The 24,808-nt window shown below is 38.1% G+C and overlaps 1 protein-coding gene across 2 annotated transcripts in view; it reads left to right on the plus strand.

The window, feature by feature from the left end:
• PPP1R21 (protein phosphatase 1 regulatory subunit 21) overlaps positions 1–24,808 on the plus strand; it is a 31,938-nt gene that overhangs the window by 4,239 nt on the left and 2,891 nt on the right. For both annotated transcript variants that reach the window (XM_055725421.1, XM_027806835.2), the window contains 18 exons: positions 1,383–1,484; positions 2,185–2,349; positions 2,449–2,507; positions 4,892–4,986; positions 7,363–7,415; positions 9,425–9,574; positions 12,609–12,710; positions 12,791–12,879; positions 13,617–13,753; positions 14,756–14,848; positions 16,033–16,160; positions 16,530–16,682; positions 17,456–17,548; positions 18,691–18,924; positions 20,159–20,194; positions 21,397–21,513; positions 22,450–22,548; positions 24,608–24,736. In XM_055725421.1, coding sequence (XP_055581396.1) covers positions 1,383–1,484; positions 2,185–2,349; positions 2,449–2,507; positions 4,892–4,986; positions 7,363–7,415; positions 9,425–9,574; positions 12,609–12,710; positions 12,791–12,879; positions 13,617–13,753; positions 14,756–14,848; positions 16,033–16,160; positions 16,530–16,682; positions 17,456–17,548; positions 18,691–18,924; positions 20,159–20,194; positions 21,397–21,513; positions 22,450–22,548; positions 24,608–24,736 — 2,034 coding nt within the window. The remainder of the gene's footprint in view (positions 1–1,382; positions 1,485–2,184; positions 2,350–2,448; positions 2,508–4,891; positions 4,987–7,362; positions 7,416–9,424; positions 9,575–12,608; positions 12,711–12,790; positions 12,880–13,616; positions 13,754–14,755; positions 14,849–16,032; positions 16,161–16,529; positions 16,683–17,455; positions 17,549–18,690; positions 18,925–20,158; positions 20,195–21,396; positions 21,514–22,449; positions 22,549–24,607; positions 24,737–24,808) is intronic.

Genomic DNA, 24,808 nt, shown 5'->3' on the forward strand with positions numbered 1-24,808 from the left:
TTTAGCTGATATTCTGTATGTTATTTCAAAATGACAAAGTAATTCCAGTACCATGATCTTTCTCTGCCAAAATGCTTGCTGATTAAACCTGGCTATACCATGTTCTGTCTTAAGATCAGCCATATCTTCTGTAGGTAACATCAGAATTCCAGGAGTGATGTGTCTGGACCTGAATGACTCTCAAACATCCTTTTACTACCTTCCTCTTAAGAGGAAACCCCACTTACTGTCATCTTTTGTTTTCAGTTTGTTCCCAAAATGCTGTATCTGTAAAGACTGACACTAAAGAAATCATTCTACTGATGAGTAGTAGGATCATCTTACTTTCTCTCTAAACTCTTGTGCAATTTTTTGCTATCCAGTTCCTTGACAAGCAGTAGTGCCTCTGACTTAGATTATTCATACACTGTAGTAGATTGTTCTTCAAAATGCACTTTGACCCTTCTTTTATTTTGCATTATGTAACTTACTGCTTTGGTAGATGTTTCCAAATTTTGAAGGACCTCAGCTTGGCTTGAGTAGCTTTGCAAACCATTGTCACTGACTGTGTTTCCTGTCCAGCTGTCAGAATGCACAGTTCTGGTTTTTGGGTTTTTTTTTAAGAAGCGTTTGTGCTACCTTTTAAATATGTTCCCTTTTAGTTTTACCTATAGAGCATCATTGAGTGGAGATATGTTCAGTACAATGTACCTACTAAATTCTATATCTCTTAATTCAGAGACTTGCCATTGGGAGGCCATATAAATGGTATCTAAACCAATTTAAATAAAGATTTTCATACTTGATCTGTGTCAGGCTGCAGTTCTTCTAGAAGGAGAACATATGCCAGTATCTCAGGTGTTGTAGTTCATAGGCTGCCCTCAAGTGCAGAGGTGGCTTAGCTATGCTAGCCGTCCCAAGCGTTTGCCGTTTGGTGTTAAGCATGAACAGTCTCCCGGTTGTTTGGTGATGGGATTACCTTTGTGGACACTCGCTGGGGGTAGATGTGCCTTACACGCAGCTACCAAACCAAATAAGCCTGAGTGCATAGGGTTCCACGTTACTGACTGCATGAAATCATGCAAGATTCTAATGTCAGGTGGGCGTCTGCCCACAGGAGCGATTTCGTGTGTGGTGTCTGAGTAGAGGCTCTTCTGAGTCCTTTACTGAGTTAGCATTCTACCACTGTGCAGTAACAACAGTGTGAAGGAAAATGTGCTAAAAGTAGGCCTGTGCTGTGTGCAATATGCATGTGTTTCGATGTATTAATCAATGTAAGCAAGAGAGATACTCATGTGCCTCTGTTGGGAACTGGTGATGGGAAGTATTTTCATATACTTGGGGATGGGCTTTGGGATACACCCAGGGACTTGGAGGTAACAAATGCATTTTCTTTCTTTTAGAAAAGTACAGAATCCTCGTCTCAGTTGAGTCAAGAGCAGAAAAGTGTCTTCAATGAAGATCTTCAGAAGAAGATAGAGGAGAATGAACGACTACATATACTCGTGAGTGAAACTTTTAGCTTTTCTTTTTAGTTCAGAAAACTGGTCACATGAACAAAGAGAGAAAAAATAAAATGCCATCTGAAAACTAGTGGGTTTACATGCTTAGTTGTATGCAGAACAGTAGATTAGATCAGATAGCTTGTGTATAAAGGTGTTCGCTGGGCAAATGATAAAATATTTTGACTTCGGTTTCTTAAGACAGTATGTGGAATAACTCACGTAATACATGTTTTGTCATTTAGATTTTTAGCTTTTGGTGACGCTTCGCTACTGTACTGAAAACAACCATGTAGTTGATACTGGGTGGAAACTTCTTTTTACTTCACTGTTTCAGAATTGCCTTAAAGCTTAAAATATTTTCTGCAAGTTGCCATAATTAAGTCAGGAATTACTTTACCAAAATGGAATGCATTTCACTTTGGCTTAGAAAACTGAAGAAAAACCTTATGACTCAAGTTTAATTTTTCATGTGTCTGCTGTAAACTGGCAATGTATTTAAGGAATACTTGGTACTACAAAACCAATAAACATAAAGTACTTTGTTCCCGAATCTTTTCTCTGTAAATATCATTGTAAAATTTCAGTTTGTCTGAGGACTAGTACTTGTTGTTAACCTGGGCTGGCTGATGTAAGTGATCTAACTCATGGGACTAGATTCCATACTAAAATTAACTTTTTATGTGTTCTGCTTTTCTTTTAGTTCTTTGAAGCAGATGAGCAGCACAAACGTTTAGAAGCAGAGCTGAGAAGTAGACTTGACGTTTTGGAAACTGATGCTGCCCAGCACCAAGCTGTGGTGGACAGTTTAACAAGGAAATACACAGATACCATAGAAAAGCTGCAGAATGATAAAGCCAAATTAGAAGTAAGGAGTTTTTCCTTTACTTGCAAGTTTGAAAAGTTTTGAAATGAAATGTCTTGCTGTGTCAGCACTTACATTGTGAGATTATCTTCTTGCATAAAGATCAAGTCTCAGACACTAGAAAGAGAAGCTAAGGACTGTAGGCTTCGAACCGAAGAATGGTAAGTGTTTTTATTTAATAAATAAAAGATTGATTTAAAGAAATAACTGCTGTGAAAGATTAACTTTATTGTTTCTAGAGAATAATATCTTGAAGAAAAAAAAAAACCACAACAAAAAACCCCTAAGCCACCAAAGGCTTTGATAAAACCCAAAACACTGGGCAACAGCTGATTATCATCAAGACTGTGCAGGTCAGACCCCTTTTCCTTCTACTGGGTACGTAACTAGACAATAGGTTCCACAGGTTCAACTTTCAGTAAGAGCAGTTTTGTTGCCAGGCTATTTTAAGTAGCTGTGAAGCTGTTGAAAGCTTGAAGAATTTATTTGTAATGAAATGCTTAAAAAGTAAAGAAACAAAAGATTCATGAGTTTTTACAAACTGCTTCTCAAAACGAAGCTTGGGTAAGGTATGCTGAGACAAGTGATTGAAGACTTTCAAAAATCCCCCTCCACTCCAAAAGCTTCTTGAGCAGTGCTTTTGCTTCGGATATAACACGCTCACCTAAAATACGTGGAGGTTGTTGGAAACATTGTGGTGTTAGTTTTGGAGTATCTTCATTGTCTTGAAGACAAATTGTAGAAAATGCAAAGAAGTTGAGGACTGCGGGCCAAGTCAAATTAGGGTGCACTTCTCTGAAGTTCATTGTCAAGGTGCATTTTTAAAAGATATACGTGCAGTATAGATCTTTAATGTAATGGATAAAATACATAGTGAATGATAGATGAAGAGTTCCTTCTTTCAAATGATAACCTTGAAGCATATATTTTAATTATTTTGTTAAATGCAAAGGTACTTGAATTCCCGTAACTCCTCTAATACAGGTCAGGGTTTCAGAAAATGACTTGCAAAGGAAGATGAAAGCTATGTTTTGCCACTTTTTGCCTTTTTTCTGGTGTTTGGAAAACAGTGTAGTCTGAACTGAATAGTAGCAGATTAGAGCTAGTCTGTCCTGTTCTGTGATGACTGGATAATTAATGTCATTGTAAGAAATTGTCCCTACCATTTAAGAAGGGAGGGTTTTTAAATACAAAGCGTGGCACTTTTTTTTTGTTTTCAAAAAATAAACAGTGAAATCAGTACCTAATGAACACATGACAGAAGATGTCTGAGTACTGCTCTTCTGTTTTCCCCGCTCTTTCAAGGGGAAGGATCTGTTTGCCTCTGACACCCACACTTCATTTGGGAAAGCCAGGGCATATGAGACTTGACAGCCTGCATGCCTTGAAAATTAAAGGGCAGAATGTAAACCAAAACATACCAAACTGCTTGTTTGCTGTTCCTTTGTAGTACAAAAAGGAAATATCCACACTCCCGCAGTTTGAGTTTATTTTCTGTCATGCCCAATGCTACTGCGGTTTGTGCTGTACAGTTTCTATGTGGTTTTGGAGCTGCTCTTCAAGAAATAAGTTTGTTAATGTGCATGAGATGCTCATTGGCCAGTTTCTTCATATCTTGCTTGTCTATTTTGGATTCTTTTTCCTTGTTAGTCTCTAACTTTCCATATATCAAATGGTTTTTTTTAAAAAGGAAAAAACTGTCGCTTTGATGCTTCCCCCCACCCTCCACTATATGTGCAGGAGTTCTAGATGTCAAATGGGAGGCAAAACAGTGAAGAATTTGGGGGCCTGAGTTGGGTAAGGTGTGGAATTTAGTCTGAATCAATATGCAGTAATCTTTGTTGATGTATGTATATAATATTGGAATATATTACTATTCATCATTAGAATGTATGCTAATGATATGAGTAATTTTAGTAACTTAGTTCCACACCTATATTCACAATCAAATCCAAGTGAAGCAGATCTAAAGAAAAACCACTTGAAAATGCATCAGGAACATTATTGCCAAGTCTTGTGGGAATGGGCTGTATCGTAGCAGTATTTCAATGTGGGGCTTTGAAAAGCTCGTAAGGTATTTCTGATAGTGGTGTGACAGTTAACTGAATTATCGACAAGTCACTACTTGCGTATTAGAATACTGCATCGGATATATAGTGACTAATTTAAAGGCCCTTTTGCATTCCCATTCAAGTTCCAGTAGAAAAGAATACCTTCATGTAGCTTATACAGTAGTTGCAGAATTGGAAAATAATGTAAAGATTAACTCTGAAGTTGAGCTTCTCAAGAATGGAACTTGGGATTTACGACAACTTGTTGCTTCTTCCACTGCACTTGTTAGGGATTAAAATACAATGTCATATATTGTATATGACCTAAAGGAGGAAAAATTATTCCTGCCGTCTTCTATCTGACTTCTAGAAGACAATTACCTGTACATTCAGGGGGTGCTTACGGTGAGCTGTGGTGTTGGTGATACAGATTAAATTTTAAAGGTTTACAATATGTGTGTGTGTGGTTTTTCGTTTGTCTTTTTGTTACTTAGCCAGCAACAGTTAAAGAATCTTCAAGCAGCTTTGGGCAGTAGACTGGAAGAATCTCTGTGCATAATCAATGAAAAAGTACCTTTTAATGACACAAGTACGTATTGCCTTGGTCTTGGTATCTTGTTTAATTTTGGGTATCCATCTGGAGGAAGTACTCCTTAGCAATTAAAATGTATTAGCTGTAAGAAATATTGGACATCTGAACAGATGCTTGGAGGTAATTGTAGTAAGTATTCATAATACTTGTCATAATCTTGTTTAGTTATCTTAAAAACTTGATACTTTTAATTTTCATTATAGATATAAATAAAAAATTACAGACATAAATAAAAACTTTTGAAGGCTTTTGAGTAATTTGCCACTTGTCTTGCTTAGTGTTGTCAGAATATCGTAAAAGGTGAAGGAACACAGTCAATTTAGTGATTTCTCCACAAAGATTTCTTTATTTACTCCTCTCAAAGCGTATTATTTTTGGCAAGGTATATTCAAGAGTTACAGGAAGTTAAGATGGGGATAAACTAGTGGCTGCAGAGATGTTGATTTGATGAGGCATTGCATTAATAATGATCCATACTTAGTGGGAAGTCTGTCAGCATGTCTCATATCTGATCAGAGAACACTCCAGCCTATTTCTTCTCCATGGTTTGTTTTGGACTCATTCATCTTTTCAGGGAAAAAAAGCCAACCTTTGAATTTGGGGACTTTTACTTGAAGCAACCTTTTTTTTTTTCTGCTTCCTTTCCGACTGCTACTAGATAAACTGAAGTGTGGAGTTTACTGTGAATTTAGGAGTGCTCAGCCTTCGCATTTTGTTGGTACAAGAATCGGTTGGTATGTGCCAGTATGTGTGTACTGGGTGCTTCTGTAAATAGCTTGAATGCGAGGTTGTACTGCAGGCAGCAGTCTGTACTGTTCTGCAGTGATACTAGGAGGACCTGGAATAGTGAGAAAGCTGAAAGTAGTGAAGCAGGAGCAGAGGAGTGAAAACAGGCTGTTGTATTTGTGGTAGGTTTTATTGGTAGTTTGTGCATTTTTCATTTAGTTTAAAATTTGATGACAATGTTTTGAATAGCCTGAGGTTCTCTAAAAGCTGATCTGGCGGGTGCTGCAGGGGTGAGCCTTCCAGTTCACTGGGCTGGCAATCCAGTGAGTCTTGGCTTAGAAACACCAGATCATCTTCTCTAGGAAATGTTGACTCTCATACAGCATGTTGTACTTGGGTGTTGGTGCCTTGAATTGGTACCCTTTTAACTCTGTCCTCTCACAGAGATCACTTTGCCTGATGTCTGCTGCCTATTACTTCTCTGACTTCTTTAGCTGATTTTTTTCTTTTGTTACAGGTGGTTACCATTGTAGCGAGAACTTGGAAAATAATTTTTCTGCTCACTCAGCTGCTATAGCATTATGTTTTTGCTTGTGTAGAAAAGACTGAAAAAATAGTGGACAGATCTTTAGTGATAGAATAATGAAAGTCAGGAAATGTTTGTCTGCTGTGAAATCCAACTGCCTTGCTGTAGGCTCTGTAGTGGTTTTAAGGGTAACTAGCAACTGGCTTCAGTTTCAGTAACAATCAAATGCCTTGTTGACTGTTAAGCATGATTTTGAGAGTAGAAAGATAACAAAAAAGTTTTTTGAAGCATTTACTTACAAGTAGGGTTCAGTAATTTTGGACAGAGTATTTTGTTCTGATTACAACTACCTTTTCCCATTTGTTAATTGCCAAATGTGAATGATACAAAAGGAATGAGAAACTAAGTTTCCTTTGTGTATAGATTTTAAACTACAGTGGTTGTTAGTCCATTTAATTGAGGATGAATGTGATCCCTTTTAAATCCGTAAGACTCTAAGCTTTCTAGGTACAAATATCCCTCTACCTCTTTAAACATTGTGCCTGCTTGTAATTGAGTAATCATTCTAGTTGCTCTGTAACTGGAACAGAACGCTGAAATATGTGGAAAGTACTTCCTATTCTAAATTATCAACAAATCAAGTGTATACAGGAGCATTTTTTTTTGAAGTGCAAACCATTTTAAAAAGTACATTCATCTTGTTTGACAGTCCCTGGAAGGCAATTGAAATTTGAAAATCATCTTGAATTCTTTCCATTATTTATTTTTTTTTAAAGATTTTTCACTCTTGTTAGTGATGGATACTGTTCTTTTGGGCAAGAGGGTTCTGCTCTTACCGATCAAATACAAGGTGTGCAGATGGTTAAATCTGACTTGCAGTGTGAGACGGGTATGGAAGTACTTTTTCTCTAACTAGTCGCAGTAACAGTTCTTAAGTGAGGATGTTTAGGTCTACTTTATTGAAGCCAGTTGTTTGTATAGCTTTAGTTAATATTACTTATGTGAACTGTAATACTACTGCAATGTAATTTTATATTAAAAAAAATCACTATTTACCAATAAGTGTCTCTTAAAACCCCCACAATTCAATAAGTGCATATAACTCAATTTTTGTCTCCTAGGATCTAATCGATACAATGCTCTGAATGTACCATTACATAACAGAAGATACCAGGTAAGCACATTTTGTGACTTCCTGTGTAAAGATGCAACTTTCTACACAGATACTGAATAAAAAGTCATTTTAGTGACCTAAAGTGGCAGAAGATAGCCTGTCTTACTTACTGTCATGATATTCCAAGGGAATTTCTGTCCACAGAGCCTCTGCGCTTTTCAAAAGGTAGTCTGTGCTCTTCTTATGTCGAGGAGTCATCCGCTCCCCTCCCATCACTAGAGCTAATCCATTGACTGCTGGCTGATGATTACTGGGGGTATTAACTCAGGCATGCCTTTTGCAAAGGAATAGCAAAAAGGTTTAATACTTGTCTCTTATTAAAGTTATATGAACTATTCTAACTTACTGCAGGCTGGCATAGCAAAAGAATATTTATTTAATTGTAATATTTAGCAGTTTTTTTAAATTTTAATATTTAGTTAATATTACTTGCCATTAGTTGTAATCCTCTTAAGGAACAAATCCTGTATCTTTGAGAACTCTGCATGGTTCATTTACATTTTATGGGATACTTCTTGCCAAATCACCCTTATTAATTTAAATATTATTAAAAAAACCCTAACCTTTTCGGTTCATTAATGTAACTTCATCAGTTTCCTTGGGAATGTGGTTTACTCCATATTCAAAAATGAGCATTAATTTCCAGTGAATAGCTAAATCTATTAAGTCTTTTAACAGTAGTAGATTGGGTACCTTGATACAGTCAAAATTTTCCTGCTTCACTACCACAGAGGATGGGCTCCACAGCCCTTAGTGTTGGGTTTTTTTCTTGAACCTTCAAGTTAGTGCATTCAGATGCCACTGTAGAAAAAAATTCAGGTAACTGCTTTCTGCTTTTTTCAGAAGTGCCTATAAAGAGACCTTGTTCCTAATACGTCTGGCTATGAGAACAGGTGACCCACTGTCCAGTTTTGATGGAAGCAGACCTAAATCAACCTGTGCTGGGTCCTAAGAAAAATCGGAATAACTGCACAGAGAGTTTATCCCTTTATTATTTCCTGCTAGCAGCACTACTGTCAGCCAGCCTCATGCTTTGAGATCTGCAGTCTTGAAAATGTTCCAGGACAGATTTTTATGACTGGCTGTGTCAGTGGAGGCAAAATGCTAGTGTATTAGCACAGGCTGCAGTGGAAAGGACAGCAAAACAGTAATATTGTCTGTTTTCCTTCCTTGCATAGCTAATTAACATACACAGACTGAGTGTAATGACTGCATTAATTACACGCCACTATCCCTGATCCACAGTCAAGATTCACTTTGATTTAACACTTCATTGAAGCATTAGGAATACATCTCTGAAGGAGAAATCATTCTTGGCTTGAAATGTCACTTTAACCTTATTCCCTCCTCCATAAATCACAGCAGTGTACTTTTCTTCTCTGTTGCCTTTGCTTTTTCAGAATGTTCCATTTTGGATTTGTTTCTTGGATACCTTTCTACTACACTAAAGCCACAGAACAGCCTTATTCATGAGCAGCAGCTCAGTTCTGTCCAGGTGGGAGAACAAGAATTGAGTGTTACTGGTTAGAGAAGCTGACACCTTTTATTCTGGGAGAAAACTGCATTGGTTTTTGCTAATTAAAGTTACATTTCCTTACAACCAGGTGTTACGATTTTCTCACTACCTCCGCACTGAAAGAACTGAGCTGTTGTCAGTGATTAGTCTATTGGTCTTCAGAAATTTTGATTTCAAAGATGGTTTCTGTGATTGTACTAACCTCTAAGCGTTCTTGTGGCCTGTTGTTTGAGAAATGCAGCAGAGGCAAAGCACCACCTGTTGAATGAAATAAAAACTTACTTTGTCGTCATAGAAAAACATGCCCTTCTGTGTGGTATTGTAGTATATGAATAAACTTTAAAAGTTAAAGAAAACTGCTGCTATGTATTTTAGGATGACCTAGTGACAAGAAAGAAATAATTGATAGCAATTTTTTGTGTCCAACTATAGAATTTTTTTCATATTTAAATAGGTACTTGTCAAATGTAGTAATTTTATAACTTCTTTACAGCTGAAGTTGCGAGACCTTGCTGGCCAGGCACTGGCTTTTGTTCAAGAACTTGTAACAGCTCTTTTGAACTTCCATACATACACTGAGCAGAAGGTACAGATCTTTCCCATTGATTCTGCAACAGACAGTATATCACCGCTAAATCAGAAGGTAAAGCTTACAGATTTCAATAGTGAGTATGTTCAGTTCGGTAGACTTTCATGAGTGAATAATCTTAGTCCTTCTTTGCTGCCTTCTGCCACCTTTACTGGAGTGCTGTGAGTGTGTTCCTGAGAGGCAGCTTCTCCTGCATGAGAAGCCTTTTCTATAGGGTGAATTCTCTGAATGCAGGCAAAGGTGTAGCTGCAGAGAATCCTTTTCCGCTGTGCCTCTGCTACAGAGCAATATGACAGTAAAATTAGGGCTCTGCTTTATAAGTGATAAAGTGCATTTGTTAAAAGTTTGGCTGACTGACTTTTAAAATGAGACACAAATATTGCACTGCTAAACAGATGCTTGTCTTAGTTAATGTACTGAGGCATGGGAGATGTTGAGACAGAAGGTCCTGTGTTTAATATGAAATAAACTGAATGTAAGGTAGGCTTATGAAGGAGAGAACTTAGGCTCTGTTCCGTTGTCAAAAACAAACTTTGTAATCTGATTTGGGGCTATTTGTGTGAAGACCTTTCCTGTAAGTCATCTGAAGCTTCAAGTCTGCAAAGCATGTTGAAATTATTATGAGAAACCTGAGCTGTCTCTTCCTTTGCAACTCCATGGGAAGGCTTTTCTGAGAGCACTGTTTGGAGCTGTTAAGCTGCATCTTTTGACTTTCTATGCCATGAAGCATGGAAAAAACCATTGTGCACAAGGATTTGTGTGGGGATGCATATATGTATGCTTGGGAATAAAACTGCTTTAACATCAGAGTTGTTGACTTCATAATGCAAGCGGACCTATGTGCATTTAAGTTGCTGGATGACGGTATCTTCTGATTCAGACTAATTTCAATTTAGAAGTTTGTAGGGCTCAGACTTAAGCTACTGAGGTGGACGTGGTTTGCATTGATCAAATGGCTGCAGCGCAGGTAGTGGCAATGTTAACTATCACAAAACTCTGGTGCTTGGGAAGACCTCCTTTAATCTCTTTGCAGGCAACAAATATGCTTGTGAAGGTGTTTTATCGACTAGAAAAATCCCCCTCTATTTACCTTCTCAGTTGTTTCAACTATTTGAATCAAGAATACACTTTTACAGAGATTCAGCATAGATCTTAGTTTGAGAACATTTTCTTGCTTCTGCCACCAAACATACTCAAAACGGCGTATCCTTCTGGTGAAAACTGTGTAGCTTTGTCATCCAAATTCTTTGGGGCAGGAACTGTGTCTCCTTTTTATGTGGCCTAGTGTGGTGATTGGATTCTAGAGAGGCTACTGCAGTTTAAGGGGATAAAAGCAGGTTTCTTGGGTATCACTTCTCATGCATTTTTTTTCTTAATGTCCTAGTTAACACTTCTTTGTTGCTTTTCAGTGGAGAAGTGCTTTCACACAGCTGAAACATGCACCTTAATCAGAACTGTAATTTGATTCTCCTTTTCTGATAATTGACTCTGAATCAGTAGTTCAGGCTTTGTTTGTTTTCATAATTATGTCTCTTGTAGTCTGCCCCATTGTGTGTTCATGACCTAATTCCTCTGTGCAATTACCTCTCAGGGCTTTTGCCATGACTTTCCAGCGGTTAAGCATCTTTTATCACTCACTGAAGCTGCTGTTGCTCCTGTATTTTTGATTAATTTATCTATTTGCTTGGCAGGTGTTCTCAGTGTGATCTCAGCTCCTCCACTGAGTAGTTCAGAAATCTCCCTTTAATGTGGTAGAGAAAATGAGACAAGTGTCAGGCTTAGCACACTTGCACTGATTTATTTTTCCCCAACTCCAGGTCTTGTCTGGCGCTTTTGAGCTATTTTCCCCACCAAACACTCAAAGTAGATGTGGACAATTCCCTTCCAGGTTCAAGTATTCCTTTTCTCTTTAAGTATTGGATTGCTGGGTTCTGCTGGGTCTTCAGCATTGTGCCAGATAACTCCAGTCCTCTTTCTTGCAACACAAGCCAGGAGCATTCTGCATGTGTTATTTCTTCCTCCTTAGATTTAGGAATTTTCCCTAATTCCATCTGGATTTGTGCATGCATGAATGAGAGCTTGGCAAATCTCTTTTCTTGTTAACACTGTGTTGCCGCACTGTAATAATACATGAAATAATTAAAACTTCTCATATCCTGTGTGCCTGGGATCTTTAGCTACTCTTGTGGTATAAGTAATCAAAGGTGAAGGTATCTTTCTATGGGGTAAAATAAAAAACATGATCACTTTTGACTACCTATGTCAATCTGAAAAAAGCTTTTTCGTAATACTGTGGTATCAGAATTAAAAGCCTACAGTACTTTTATGTTTTGTTTGTGTAAAAGTAAACACCTTTCTTCTCAGGTATGCTTTTTTGAAGGTAAAATTAGCCATAGAATATACTTACAAAGTCAGGCAGCTCTGTGAGGCAAAAGCTTCATAATCACCCAAATCTCTTGTAGTTCTTGGGCGTAAGAATTCTCCCTTTGATTAGTTACTGCTCCATCCTTTGCATTGGGGTAAGCATGCTTAGACCCATGTTGAAAACTGTGCTGGATACAGATAAAGATGAAAAAGTATCTCTTGTCCAGATTAAACTCTTTTTAATGCTTCAGTACTATAGCTGTGCAAATGTTTGTGCTGATGCACAGGTCAAGGGGTGAGAGGCAAGCAACAGCTGGGAGGAAGGTAGGATAGATTATTCTGGTGTCTTAATGGTGCATGGATCTAGCGTCAATTTGATGGAGTTGAGCAACAAATGCAAGAATGCTTAATCGTAAAAGCAAGGATTTTGTGTGCTGTGCATGGCAGTTAAAATGAGATAGGGTGCTGTGGCAAAGCCCAGGGTGGGGTTTTGCCAGGACTTTATCGTAGTCTTCACTGTTTCTCACTTTCCTTCAAGGTGTGTGTTTGTGTGTCCTGTAGAAGAGGTTGCTGTAAATCACTTGACTGTTAGATCTTATTATTGACGTCCTGGGGGTCATTTAAGATCATAGGTGCTTTGCTAAAGTGGACTGTTCAATTGTTAACTTGAAACAGTTTGCAAGAGCCTTCTGCAAGCACCATTTTAAAATCTCGCTGTACTCAGTTCTCACAGTATCTTCATGAAAATGCTTCCTATGTTCGCCCTCTGGAGGAAGGAATGCTTCACTTGTTCGAGAGTATTACAGAAGACACTGTGACAGTCCTGGTAAGATTTCTTATTCTTATTTTTAGTACTGAAAAAGATTTTTACAGAGCAAAAATACTTGTGGTGTTTTTTCCTTCCAGGAAACGGCTGTGAAATTGAAGGCCTTCTCAGAACATTTAGCTTCCTACTTATGCTTTTTAAGAAAGATTCTTCCGTATCAGTTAAAAAGGTACTTTAGATCTGATAGATCAAATTAAAGGGGCACTAAGTGTCAGGCATGCAGCATTGTCAACATCTGCAACTCAAATATTGTCAGCCCTGAAAGCACTGTGGCTTAAAAGGCAGAACCTCTGACTTTTAACAGCCCCCCTCCAGATGGGACTAACGAAAGCTGCACAGATTTTTAGTGTTTCTTGATGTTATTCAAAAGCATTGATACTAATTTGATATACTGAAACTGTTATCTTCAGACAGGCTCAAGAAATTTATTTACCATGCAGTAAATATAGCACTGTAGTAAAAGTTGGCCAAATGCATATCCTTTCTGCTGCAAAAATCTTTGTTCCTGAATGGCTTGAAGGGAGATGAATTATTAGTGTAAAGGACTGTTTAAAAAGAGGTTTTGGATTAAGGCAGAAATAAAAGCTTGTTTTATGCCTTCTTTTTACCTGTTCTGCTCCTTAGGAGACAAAAGTCTTTAAACTGATGCAATCATTTCCTTGCCGTGAGTGTAAACCATTCCTGGCTTGTGACTGAAGCCCCTAAGAGTGGGGATAGTACATACACACAGTAATTTTTATGCATTGCTAAGTTACTCTGATATGTTAACCTTTCTAGACTAAATTCCTAGTCTACTGTTGCTTTGGGCTGAGGATGTAGAGAACACTAGTTATCTACTCCAGAACTCAGGAATTTGTTTAAGATAATTGCTCACTTTCTTAAAAAAAATAATTCATATATTCCTAGTTTGGAAGAAGAGTGTGAGTCTTCTCTTTGCACAGCTGCTTTAAGAGCTAGAAATATGGAGCTGCACAGAGACATGAAAAGGTTGACTGCAGTCTTTGAGAAGCTACATACATATGTTAGTCTTCTTGCATTACCAAGTAAGTGCCAGTTTTGGCTCAGTTAAATTGCGAGTGGAAGGTACTAGTTTTACTTTTGGACCAGCGCTGGGATTTTTTTTTTCTTTTTTTTTTTGTTGTCGCTGTGGGGGGTTTTTAACCATAGACACATAAAATGCTACTTCTATGATAGAGGAAAATAAGATTAATGCTACTCTTTAGGTACAGTCTAACTATGGGGCGAGTGAGTTCTGCAATATGCTCTGGCGTACTGAACCCTCTTTTATCCAGGCTGGGAGACTGAGTGTGCTGGAGAGTATTTGGTTAATGCTGCAGACTGCTCCTTCGGGATGGACATGGGCATGGGGTGGGTCTGGAATGACCAGGCATTGACGTGTACCACATTTTAGATAGTCATAGTTAATTGAAGAGGAGAAGAAGTGACTGTAGGTTTTTATGGTATGATTGGCAGTATGTCTTTGTCATCTCTTAATCATGAAATTGTTAACAGACTACATTTCATTACTAATTATCACTTCTAGCTCCTTCAGTTTTTAAGATTATTAAACTGCAGTTCTTATGGTAATGACTAAACAAAAATCAGGTAAAACCTTTGTGTGTATGTGTGTGGAAACTATCTCCAAATGCATACTGTAAATAAGAGGAGGAAACTGTTACTGTATAGCTTCCAGTTACTTCAGCCTTCACTCTTTAGAAGGACCCAGATGGTCCCTCCTGGAGCAGTAAGTATGTAACTCCTTCTGCACGCGTAATTGGGTTTTGAGACTACAACAGTTGATACTTGTAAAATCTGAATTAAATTTACGAAACTTGGAAGTCTTTTACCTGCGTACTCTGTCAAAACTTGGTATATATACATTTGATATTTAAGGGGAAATGTAAGTAAATGAATCTATTATGATTCTCATACTCCATGCATATGTTTCTAGTAGGCGGAAATTGGATTATTTTCAAAGCCAGCTCTTTTCATTCATGGTCAAATCTTAGTGGTGTTTGTTTTTCCTTTCTTTGTGGTACTCTTAGGTACAAAACCAGAAGGACTTCTTAGGACAAATTACAACTCAGTGTTTACAAACATTGCTGCAAGTCTTCATGGATTTCATGACCTTTTAAAAGGTGAGAGTGCAGGAATATTGTTATGTTTCAGTTCTGCTTCTTTCTGTTTAACATAGCACACGTACTCTCTCTGTAACAACATTGAGTGTGTAATAACATGATAATCTGGTTTGCTTTGCCTTTACAAACTAAGAAAAGAAACTAAACCTACTAGCTGCTACTTTTGGGCATGCATGTGTGTTTCTCGCTTTGTTCTGTTAGCTTTGTTCTTCTGAGTTGCTGGAATATTTCATTGTGGCACTCTAGATCTTCCCAAGCAGCATCACTTTACTTTCTGAATTTCATTGCCTTAGTGGTAATAGAGTACAGAGTGAAACACCATGAAATGTACGTATTCTCCCCTGCTTACTCTACTGTTGACCTAGTACCTGTCTTCGAAGTGGCATTTTTCCTTAGGTTTTTTAGGTTGATTACTACTTTTAACACTAATATATAACCAAAGCTTAGGAAGAAGTCTGTGTTCTTTCTGAAACTTCCTCCTTTACCTTCCTTTTATCAGAGGAACATGGATATGTTACATTTTCAGTGAAGTGATGTTTGGTTAAAACTTGGTGTATTTTAATACACTGGTATTTCTGTATATCCTAGAATGACCTGCAAAAAGTTTTGTGTGGGGGTTTTTTTGGTGCATGTGGGTTTTTTGTGGTTCCACTACCACCATCCCCCACCACCCCCGAAGACTGTTAATTTTGCCTGAAAGAATTTTAGAATATAGGAAGCAGCATTCTAAACTTCTGCTAGTCTTTTAGATTTGCTCTGACAGAATTAAAAATACTTTTCCCTTGTAAGTCATGTAAGCTTAACACTCGGATACTGAACATGACTGAAAATTCTACTTTTGAATGTCCTGATGTGAACCTATGGAAACAGAAAATGTACTTGTGAAATGAAGTGCTAGTATAATGTCAGCTTGGATCCCCTGTATAGCTACACTTTTTGGGATACAGAATACACTTATACACCTTTATTCTGCCTTGTGTGACAGGCATAATGTTGGTTCCTAATGATCACAAACAGTTGTCATAAGGCAGTGTACTGAGGAACTAAGAATATCTGGACATAAAAGCTTTATACAGCTTAGAGGGGAGAAGCATTTGAAGCCTGAGGTCATAAGCTGAACTTTAAAGTGGTTGCTGAAATAGACAAAAATTGTTATTTGACATAGGTGTGTTTTCTTTTTCTAGATATTTCCAAGGACTACAGTCAGAAAGCTACTTTAGAACAAGATGTTCCAACGGCCACACAGAAACTCATAACTACAAATGACTGTATTTTATCCTCTCTTGTGGCTTTAACAAATGCAGTGGGCAAGGTAATGGATATTTTTGTTTCAGTATAATGTCCTAACTTGTGCAGGTTTTTAAAAAAGAAAAACACCTTAGTTGAATGGTTTGGAAAATCTACATGTGCATCTCCTTAATAACGTGAGTACCAGGTTTGTTCTAAGGTATTTTCAGGCTACATGTTAAACGCTACTGAGTGGGTGGTAACAGTAGATACTGTGAAGGGGATGCTTTACATTAGTAAAGTCTAAGTTATGTGGAAGAGCCTGTAGCTTTTTTGAAGTTCTTGTTGTGCAGTCCAGTTTCACTAAATGCTTGTCATTCTCTTGAAATAGTTAATTGCTGTGATGAATCTTTCTGGTCAACTTAATTTAAAAAGTGACTTTTGATGTGTCTAGATTGCCTCATTCTTTAGCAACAACTTGGATCACTTCACTACTTCGTTGAGCTATGGCCCCAAAGGAGGAACAGAGTTCATCAGCCCTCTGTCAGCGGAGTGTATGCTGCAGTACAAAAAAAAGGCGGTTGCTTACATGAAGTCTCTGAAGAAGGTTTGTTCAGCTAGCATGCTTGCACAGGGAAAGCACAGTTCTGTTGATAGTTGGTTATGCTGAAGAGAATACAAACTAAGCATTTTCAGTATTTGGAATGGATGAGATTCTCTGAATGAGAATCTTGGCTGGGGAAATGAAACCCTTAGAGCAATAATGCTATTGAAAAATTTAGAGGGCATAGTTGCTTACATAGCTTGAGGGTAGGTGCAAGTTCTGCCGTTACCCATTACCACTAATCATTTCTGTGCCAAAGCTCCGAGGAGAAGAGGGTAGTAGCTGCTTGTTTTAGATTTCCTCCCGTATTCACTGGGAATATGGAGTGAATGACATCATGTTTTTATACTTGCATTCACTGGAAGACAGTGGGAAGCAACAGGGGGAAAAAAAATAAAGGAGGTATGCTGGAGAAAATGTGCTAAACTAAAGGACTGAACGCTGCCAGGTCTCCCTGTTGTCTCTGGTAACAAATGATGGTGTGCTTAACAGTTCTTACTAAATCACTGTACTGTAATGTCTGTAAAGTGGACCCGAAGATGAGTTTGATCATTAATTAACACCTGGGTATTTCAGAGCACTTTTTAATCAGGTGTGCATTTTGGGGTGGTATTTTTTGTGAGCTCAAGCCATTTTGTTTCTACTGGCTGGTAAACGCTTGAAAGATGTTTTTCTTCCCTTCACTGAAGTAAGGAGGGCAATAAGAAAATAAATATTGAATACGTATTCTGATCTACTGTGCGACGTGTTTTGAGGTTTCTTTTATCCTTCCGCAGCCTTGTGCAGATTCAGTGCCTTATGAAGAGGCTTTAGCCAATCGCAGGGTTCTTCTCAGTTCCACAGAAAGCAGAGAAGGTCTTGCACAACAGGTATTCTGGTATAAATTTTACTGACATATACAATAGTGTATTTTGTAAAGGTAAAGTAGTATTAAATAGTCTCCACATATTTACATGTGTCATTGTTTGTACATATACATGCATATACTGAAACGTAAAATTAGACTGTAGATTCCTGTAGAGTTTTGAAAGTGAAACTTATTCTTGTCAGGCTGGGTTATCCAATACTTGTTCTCCTGTACCTGCAGAAGGTACATGTAGTTGTAAGAGACAGGATTAGGCCATCGATGTCTCAATTTATAAATTCAAGAAGTCAGGCAATCTTTAGAAAGAAATACTTCAGTATGCCTTATTCTTGTCTTTATTTTGCATTTATTTAAATTATTAATGTAATGTAGTGTTTTGAGTGCTTTTTTGGACTATGCAGCATTTATTAGCACTGGTTAAGAACCATGATTTTTCTGTTCAATTAGTAGATCACATTTTATCATTCTTGTAGTGTACATACATTTTTTTTCTAGAAGGTGAGGCAGAGGAAGGTTAAATAGTATCTTACGCAGTTTATCCATCTCCTATTAGTGAGACTCACTGATGAATACTAAAACTTCTTTATTAGCCTGAATGCTCAGCCTGTGCTTGAACTGTCACTGAACTTTTGCAGAAGAAAACCACTTCAGTTCGCTGCTTTTTTTTTTTTTTTTTAGTGGCCAATATTCAAAGGGTATTAGTAGAGAAGAGATTCATTTCAACAGGAATGTGTGGAGTGATATGATGTGTGCTATTCCGTAGCTGGTTTCTTAGCTGGAGAAGTGGGTTCTTCTGTCTGTGTCAAGTGGGGCAGCTGGGAGGAAAGCGATAGTCTTTCTAGCACAGAACAAGGCAATGCTAGTGCCAGGCACACATTTTTCAAGTTTTCATAAAGTTCTTCCCTGTTTCCATGGTTTTTTTCCACCTAATGTGATGTTGCCAGTTCTATGAGCTGTAAGTTTGTGATGCATGCTTCAGACTAATTAAACAACGTGGCCATTTTTGACACGTAACCACAGTTATGTGTACAGCTCGAATCAGTAGTTTACCAAATGCATTATTCGTTAGCTCCCTTATGTAATAGTTTAACACAATGCTTTTCCCTTGGGTTCAATAACCTGGACTGTAAACTTTCCCTCCTAAAGGTCCAGCAGAGTTTGGAGAAAATTGCAAAACTTGAGCAAGAAAAAGAACACTGGATGCTGGAGGCCCAGCTAGCTAAAATAAAGCTAGAGAAAGAAAACCAAAAACTGAAGAACTCTCTTAGTGGACATTTAACTGAAGCTATACAAGAGCATTCTGTTTTGCCAAATGTAGCTGAACAAAAGAAGGAAGCCACAGAAAAGAGTCTGAAGGAACCTATTAAGAGTACTAGTCTGGTAAGTGACCTTTTTCCTTCAACAGAGAAAAATCCACTTTCTTTAGTAGTAGTACTGTTTGATCAGTGGAACACGAATAAGGAAAGCTTTTTGACTGTGTTAAAATGCATTGATACTTGGGCTCCTTGTATTTGCAAGCTGCTCGCTAATACTTTCTGCAGAGTTTGGAACTTCTTGGATTTTGAGATTTCACTGTCTTCAGTATCATGGAGATATTTTTGTAGTTCTGTACTTGTATGACTGAGGGGGGAAATGATAGGTGCTTAACTTCTAGATTTTTCTGAATCTGTAGTTAGGAGCTCTTGCAGGTATATATCTCGGGTCAGCTCTGAGTTTCTGATACTTTTTTTCATCTCTAGGTATGTTACAGCAAATGGAAGTAGGTAATAAGTATTTTTAAATGGGTTATAAGACTTATTACAGGTCACTTTAGCTGAATTTTTTAACTTGAAGCTATTCAAGCTTTCAGAGTTCTCTAGAGCACTGATTTCTACATGATCTTCATAGCTGCATACAACTGGGGTTCAACAATTGATTTTGAAAGAATTGTTGGAGGGGAATGGCTTTCTAGCTACCGTGTTTAACGTAACTCACAGACCAACATATTGTATACATTTATACAGAAGAGAATACAGAGTAATGTATATATTTCTCATAAATTTACGTTTCTAGTCGTTTTGAGATCAGAAAAGGCCTCTGGTTCTCTATGAAGATATTCTTCCATGAAACTAGTTAGTGGCATACACCCCTCTGCTAGAGCTCTGTCAGTGCTTCACGCTGAGCTGTCAATGTAATTTACTAGTCAGAGTGGAAAGAAAAGAATCCAGAGGGTACTCAAGAAATCCAAGCTAGCTTTCCTCGCTTTCAGACATAAAAATTTGTGTTTCAGTGTACTGATGTACCTCTGAATTAACTTCAAGTGATCAAGCAGTTGCATAATCATACACGGTAGCTTAACATCTTGTTGCTTTTATTACTTTTTCCCTGTGTACATTGTAAGTCAAAGGATAAGTTTGGAGAGTGGGTGTCAGCTTTAATTCTGTTAAAGGCATTCAGCTATATATTATTACCCTTGTTTGTTACAGGTACAATTAAATATAAACTTAGTTTTAGTTGTAATCGTTGCAAGATTTTTCTGATGTAAAGTCCTTCTATGACTGTAGGTGAAATGACTTGCAACTTTGGTATCTATTTTTGCAGTTCTTATTTAAGTGTATTTTCTTCCTTGTTCTAGATTGGAATGTTGACTATAACTACCGATAATGAAAAGGTAATCTGTTTTAAACATTATCAAAGTACATCTGGTAAATACTTCAATTCTGATTCTGTTAAACTTATGCCAGAGGTCTAATTACCAAGAGTATTGTCGTATAATGGCATGAGTCACCTGTGTAGTCCGTATATACTATATGTTCAAGTTTCTGAAATCCATATATTTCTTAATTTTCTTTTGCTGTTTAGCGAACTGTTAAGCAGTTCGGAGCAGTGTGAGCTGTGGTCCAGGCCTGTCCTCTGTAATTTGAGGAAAGCATTGGTCTGTCTGTACTACAGTAACCCTAACTGCATTCCAAGCCTCAACTCTTAACCCTTGTGGAAAGGCTTAAGCTGCAAAAAAGCCACTGACTGTAGTGCCTGGTATTTAACACTTAAGTACAGGCTATTCCAAACCAGAGATCACACTGAAAGAAACTTTGAACCAGCTGTCAGACTAAATGTTAACTCTTTATTTAGCACTTGCTGGGGCAAGAGCTTAGCAGAGTCAGGTTCAGTGCTTTCCCTTTTCTGATACTGGAAGGAACTGATGTGTGTTTTAGTTTACTCCTCCTTTTCTTCTGAAGATATTATTAAAAAAGGGGTGGGGCCAGGTAATAACTGATACAAGTTCTTAAAAACTACTGCGTAGCGCTGAACTGGAAGGTAACAACAAGTCATGTGAAAGCTGCCGCTAGTGGGTTGCTCTGTAACATAAAAAAGTAAACTGGAGAGTTGTGGTTAGTTTTGGGTTTGGCTTTGGTTTTTGGGGTTTTTTTAAGTTCAAATGTCTAAAGAAGCTTCTGGAACATGCAACATTAGAAATAGTTCTGACTGTGAGCTTCTGAAATTTAGTTGTGCAAAGGAATTCTTCCTTGTTTGGGAAAAGCCAGTAAACTTTTATGTAGGCGAAAGCAGTCTGCTTCTGCAGTGGATTTTCATCAGAGACTTGATATGTTAAATCAAGATCACTTCTTACTTCTTCAGTCAGCTCTTTATCCTTTAAGGAAATCTGACATTAAAAGTTACCATCGAGAGTGATAAATTGCAGTCACCTGCTGTAATTTGTCTGTTGTGTTTGGGGAATTTGATGCTTTTGGGTAGAGCAGCCAGGCCTTAGGAGGGAAGAGAAAAGAAGTCAGTATGGAGGACAATGTTGTGATGCAAGTATTCAGTCTATTAAACATAAATGCCTGTCTGCTTTGATTTTTGCTTTGCCAGGCTCCAGATACAGAGTCTCGTGAAGATCTGATAAAAACCCACTATATGGCAAGGATAGCAGAACTTACATCTCATCTGCAGCTTGCTGACAGCAAATCGGTACACTTCCATGCTGAGGTGAGCATGCAGGCAGTGTCTGTGCTGAAAACAGTAAATCCATTTTTGAACTTTCCACAGGCAAGTGTTACTACAACTTGAGTTTAAATATGTGGAACATAATGTTTCGTAATAGACTGTTCCTGGAGTATGTTTTTTGCCTGTGGTCTAGTATGCATAAAAATAGATACTGTAGAAATACTTCTTTTTTTAAAAATAAAGTCCTTTGGTAGCCTTGTCTTGGGTGCATTAAGTAGTATGTGTATCATGTATAGGTTTGTTTGTATAAGCTGAAGCAGCTGGCTTTAGTTACCAGGCTGGTCTTGACTTAATGTTAAAGTCATACTGATGTCATTCAGAAATATCTGAGTGTATTGTGAAGTGATGAAAACGGCTCTCCTCTGAGAAATTGGTTCTTAGGCGTAAGTTATACTTCAAGAATTAACAAAATGATTCATTGTATATATGGTTTCCTGTTTTCATTTCAAATGAGGTAATTTTTGTTAAAAATAGTGGCTGTTTTGATTTGTGTAATTCTGATGTGGAATATACCAAAGCTCCAGGTTAACAGAGGAAATCCTCTTAAATATTTTTTAATGATAATTGACATAGTATGGGGGAGCCGTCTTTCTCTGAGATTTGAGCAATGTATGAAGTTAGTTGTTTGTGTTGCCCTTATAAAATATTTCCTAGTAATTATGTGAAAAATAAGATATTTAGAGCATTGGTAATACAACTCTGTATGTATCGAAAAAATCTATGAAATGAAAAAAAACCTTGGTGTTAACTATTACATTAACTTGCATTTGAAAACGTGCACAAGCTCTAAGTTTCTTGAAATCTAAAGAATGCAGAAAGATGGAAACATCCAAAATAATCAGTTAAAGATGGCGCAAGGCGATACTCTGGAACTAACTTTCCTCCCTTCTGCCTTCCCTGTCCTGTTCTGGTTGACAGTGTCGAGCACTTGCCAAAAGGCTGTCTTTAGCGGAGAAGTCCAAGGAATCGCTCACGGAGGAGTTGAAACTAGCTAGTCAAAACATCAGTAGATTACAGGCAAGTAAGATGTTACACAACGTAATAGATGTAACTGTGTATAAGGGGAAGCTGGAGGAGAAAAATTACAACTGTCGAACAGGGCCTAGCCTTTACTAGGTCCTTAGTTATGTGATGTGAAAACTCTAATGATATGTAGAAAAGAGACTTAAATAATCAACTTTATACCTGGGATCTGAAGTGTAAGTGGAACATGCTTGCAAGTAAAAGGTTATAGTAGCCAAACCCGTGTTTTAGCGCATCTGATGTTAAGACTTATTATAAAAACGGGGGTTTTCTTAATGTCAAATGGTGTGGCTGTGTGACTGATTCCAGATAATACACTGAATTCTTAATCCTTTCTGGCACCTGGGACTGAAAATCTTAAAAATGCCGGGGTGTTTTTTTTGAAAGATGGCTTAATATTAGGCAAAAGTAACTTTGGGGTTACTTCAAGAAGCCGTTGTTAACAATAGATAATAAAGACGCCAGATGTTGTGTGAATGTCCTGTCCCTTTGTCCTTTCCCTCCCCACACAGTTGTGAAAGGAGCCAATAGCAAAATAAAGTATATATAAATGGGCAGTTCATGAATGCCTTTGTGTTTTGTTTATATTTAGTTTGTATCTTTATTGCTCACCCATCTGAGATAGTGAGTGCCTAAAATGCTCCGTACATATAAGATAAGCGTGAATATAATTATACACGCTTGAAAGAATTGTTCATAAACACAAAGGGCTCTTTTGATTTGCTCCTTAAACAAATTCCAGAATCGATATCTAGCTCTGCATGAGACGTTCATCTCCAATTACATATTAAACTTCCTAAGAAAAGCTAGCAGGCGCACCGTTTGTGTGTTTCGTGGTCTGTGTAATATTGAGTCCTGGAATTGTTCAGGTTGAAGGGTCCTCTGAAGGCAACCTGGTCCCTTCCTTTGGTCGGAGCGGCGGGAGTTCAGATCAAGCTGTCGAGTCGGGTCTTTCCGGCACAGCCGTGCCGGCCTCCTGCCGTCATTGCTTCACTTCCGAAGCACTGGGCTGTTCTTTGCTCTGTCCTTGATCATTCAGCTTTTCTGGGCCCCTTTAACTTCCTGGGCAGTTTTACCTGGTATCTTGCCAAGCAGACCTTGAAAAAGCCAAAATCTACTCCTTTTAAATCTAGGGTTGCTGTAATTCTCCTGTTCATCTTGCTTGCTTCCCTCAGGATCTTAAATTCCACTAACTCGCGGTTGCTGCAGCCAAGGCTACCATTGGCTTTCACATCCCTGACCAGCTTTTCCTTATTTGTGAGTAACAGGTCCAGCAGGGAGCATCTCTTAGGCCTCCTGATCACTGGCATTGAGAGGTTCTTTACCACACTCAAGAGAACTCCTGAATTGCTTGCCTTCCACCTTGTTGCCCTTCCAGGAGATGTCAGAGTAGTTAAAATTCCTAAAGAGGATCAGGGTCTGAGGCTGAGAGATTTTATGTGCTTGTAGCAGATGCCTCCATACCACCCCTGTTGTACTCCTCTGATCCCTACCTATGAGATCTGAATTGTCTTCAAATCACTCCTTCACGTCAAGCATGATTTCTCCCCTTCTGTCCTTCCTAAAGTGTCTGTGTCCCTTCACTACTGCGTTCTGGTGGTGTGCACTATCCCACCATGTGTGTCTCATCCTGGAGAGATCATAGCTCTGCAACTGCATGTGGATTGCTGATCCCTTCAGCTTTGTATGCCACGTATGTTCATGTGCAGGCCATGTTCTAACCCTATAAACTTGTTTCTCGGCTGGAAGCAGTGTTGGAAAACTTAGCTGTTAGTCTTTTATGGAAGCTATAAAAAGTGTGTGGGGGAAATTATGAAGGAAACAGCAAAAATAAGGAGAACAGACCATGCATGAAACCTCAGGTAAAAGAAAAGTAGCTACTGACTTTCATGAAGTGATTTTTTTTTTTTTCTCCAACCGTTTAACTTAAATGCACACATTCAGCATCAGAAGTGTGGTGTACTAAGTGGAGATAGACGTTGGCTGCTTTGCCAGTTGTCACTAATATTCAGCAAAGGCTTCTGTTTTTTCTTTTTTTTGTTTTTCCCCTTAGGATGAATTGATGACGACGAAGAGAAGTTATGAGGATCAGTTAAGTATGATGAGTGACCATCTCTGCAGTATGAACGAAACCTTAACTAAGCAAAGGGAAGAAATCGATACGCTAAAGATGACGAATAAGGTAAGCTGCCAGTCGTGGACATTAGGCACTGGCTGCAGTTTGGAGGTCTGTGGGTTGCATTTGGCATTCCTG

The sequence above is a fragment of the Falco cherrug genome, chromosome 13 (genome assembly GCF_023634085.1).
Source record: "Falco cherrug isolate bFalChe1 chromosome 13, bFalChe1.pri, whole genome shotgun sequence".
In the NCBI taxonomy this organism is placed as follows: Eukaryota; Metazoa; Chordata; class Aves; order Falconiformes; family Falconidae; genus Falco; species Falco cherrug.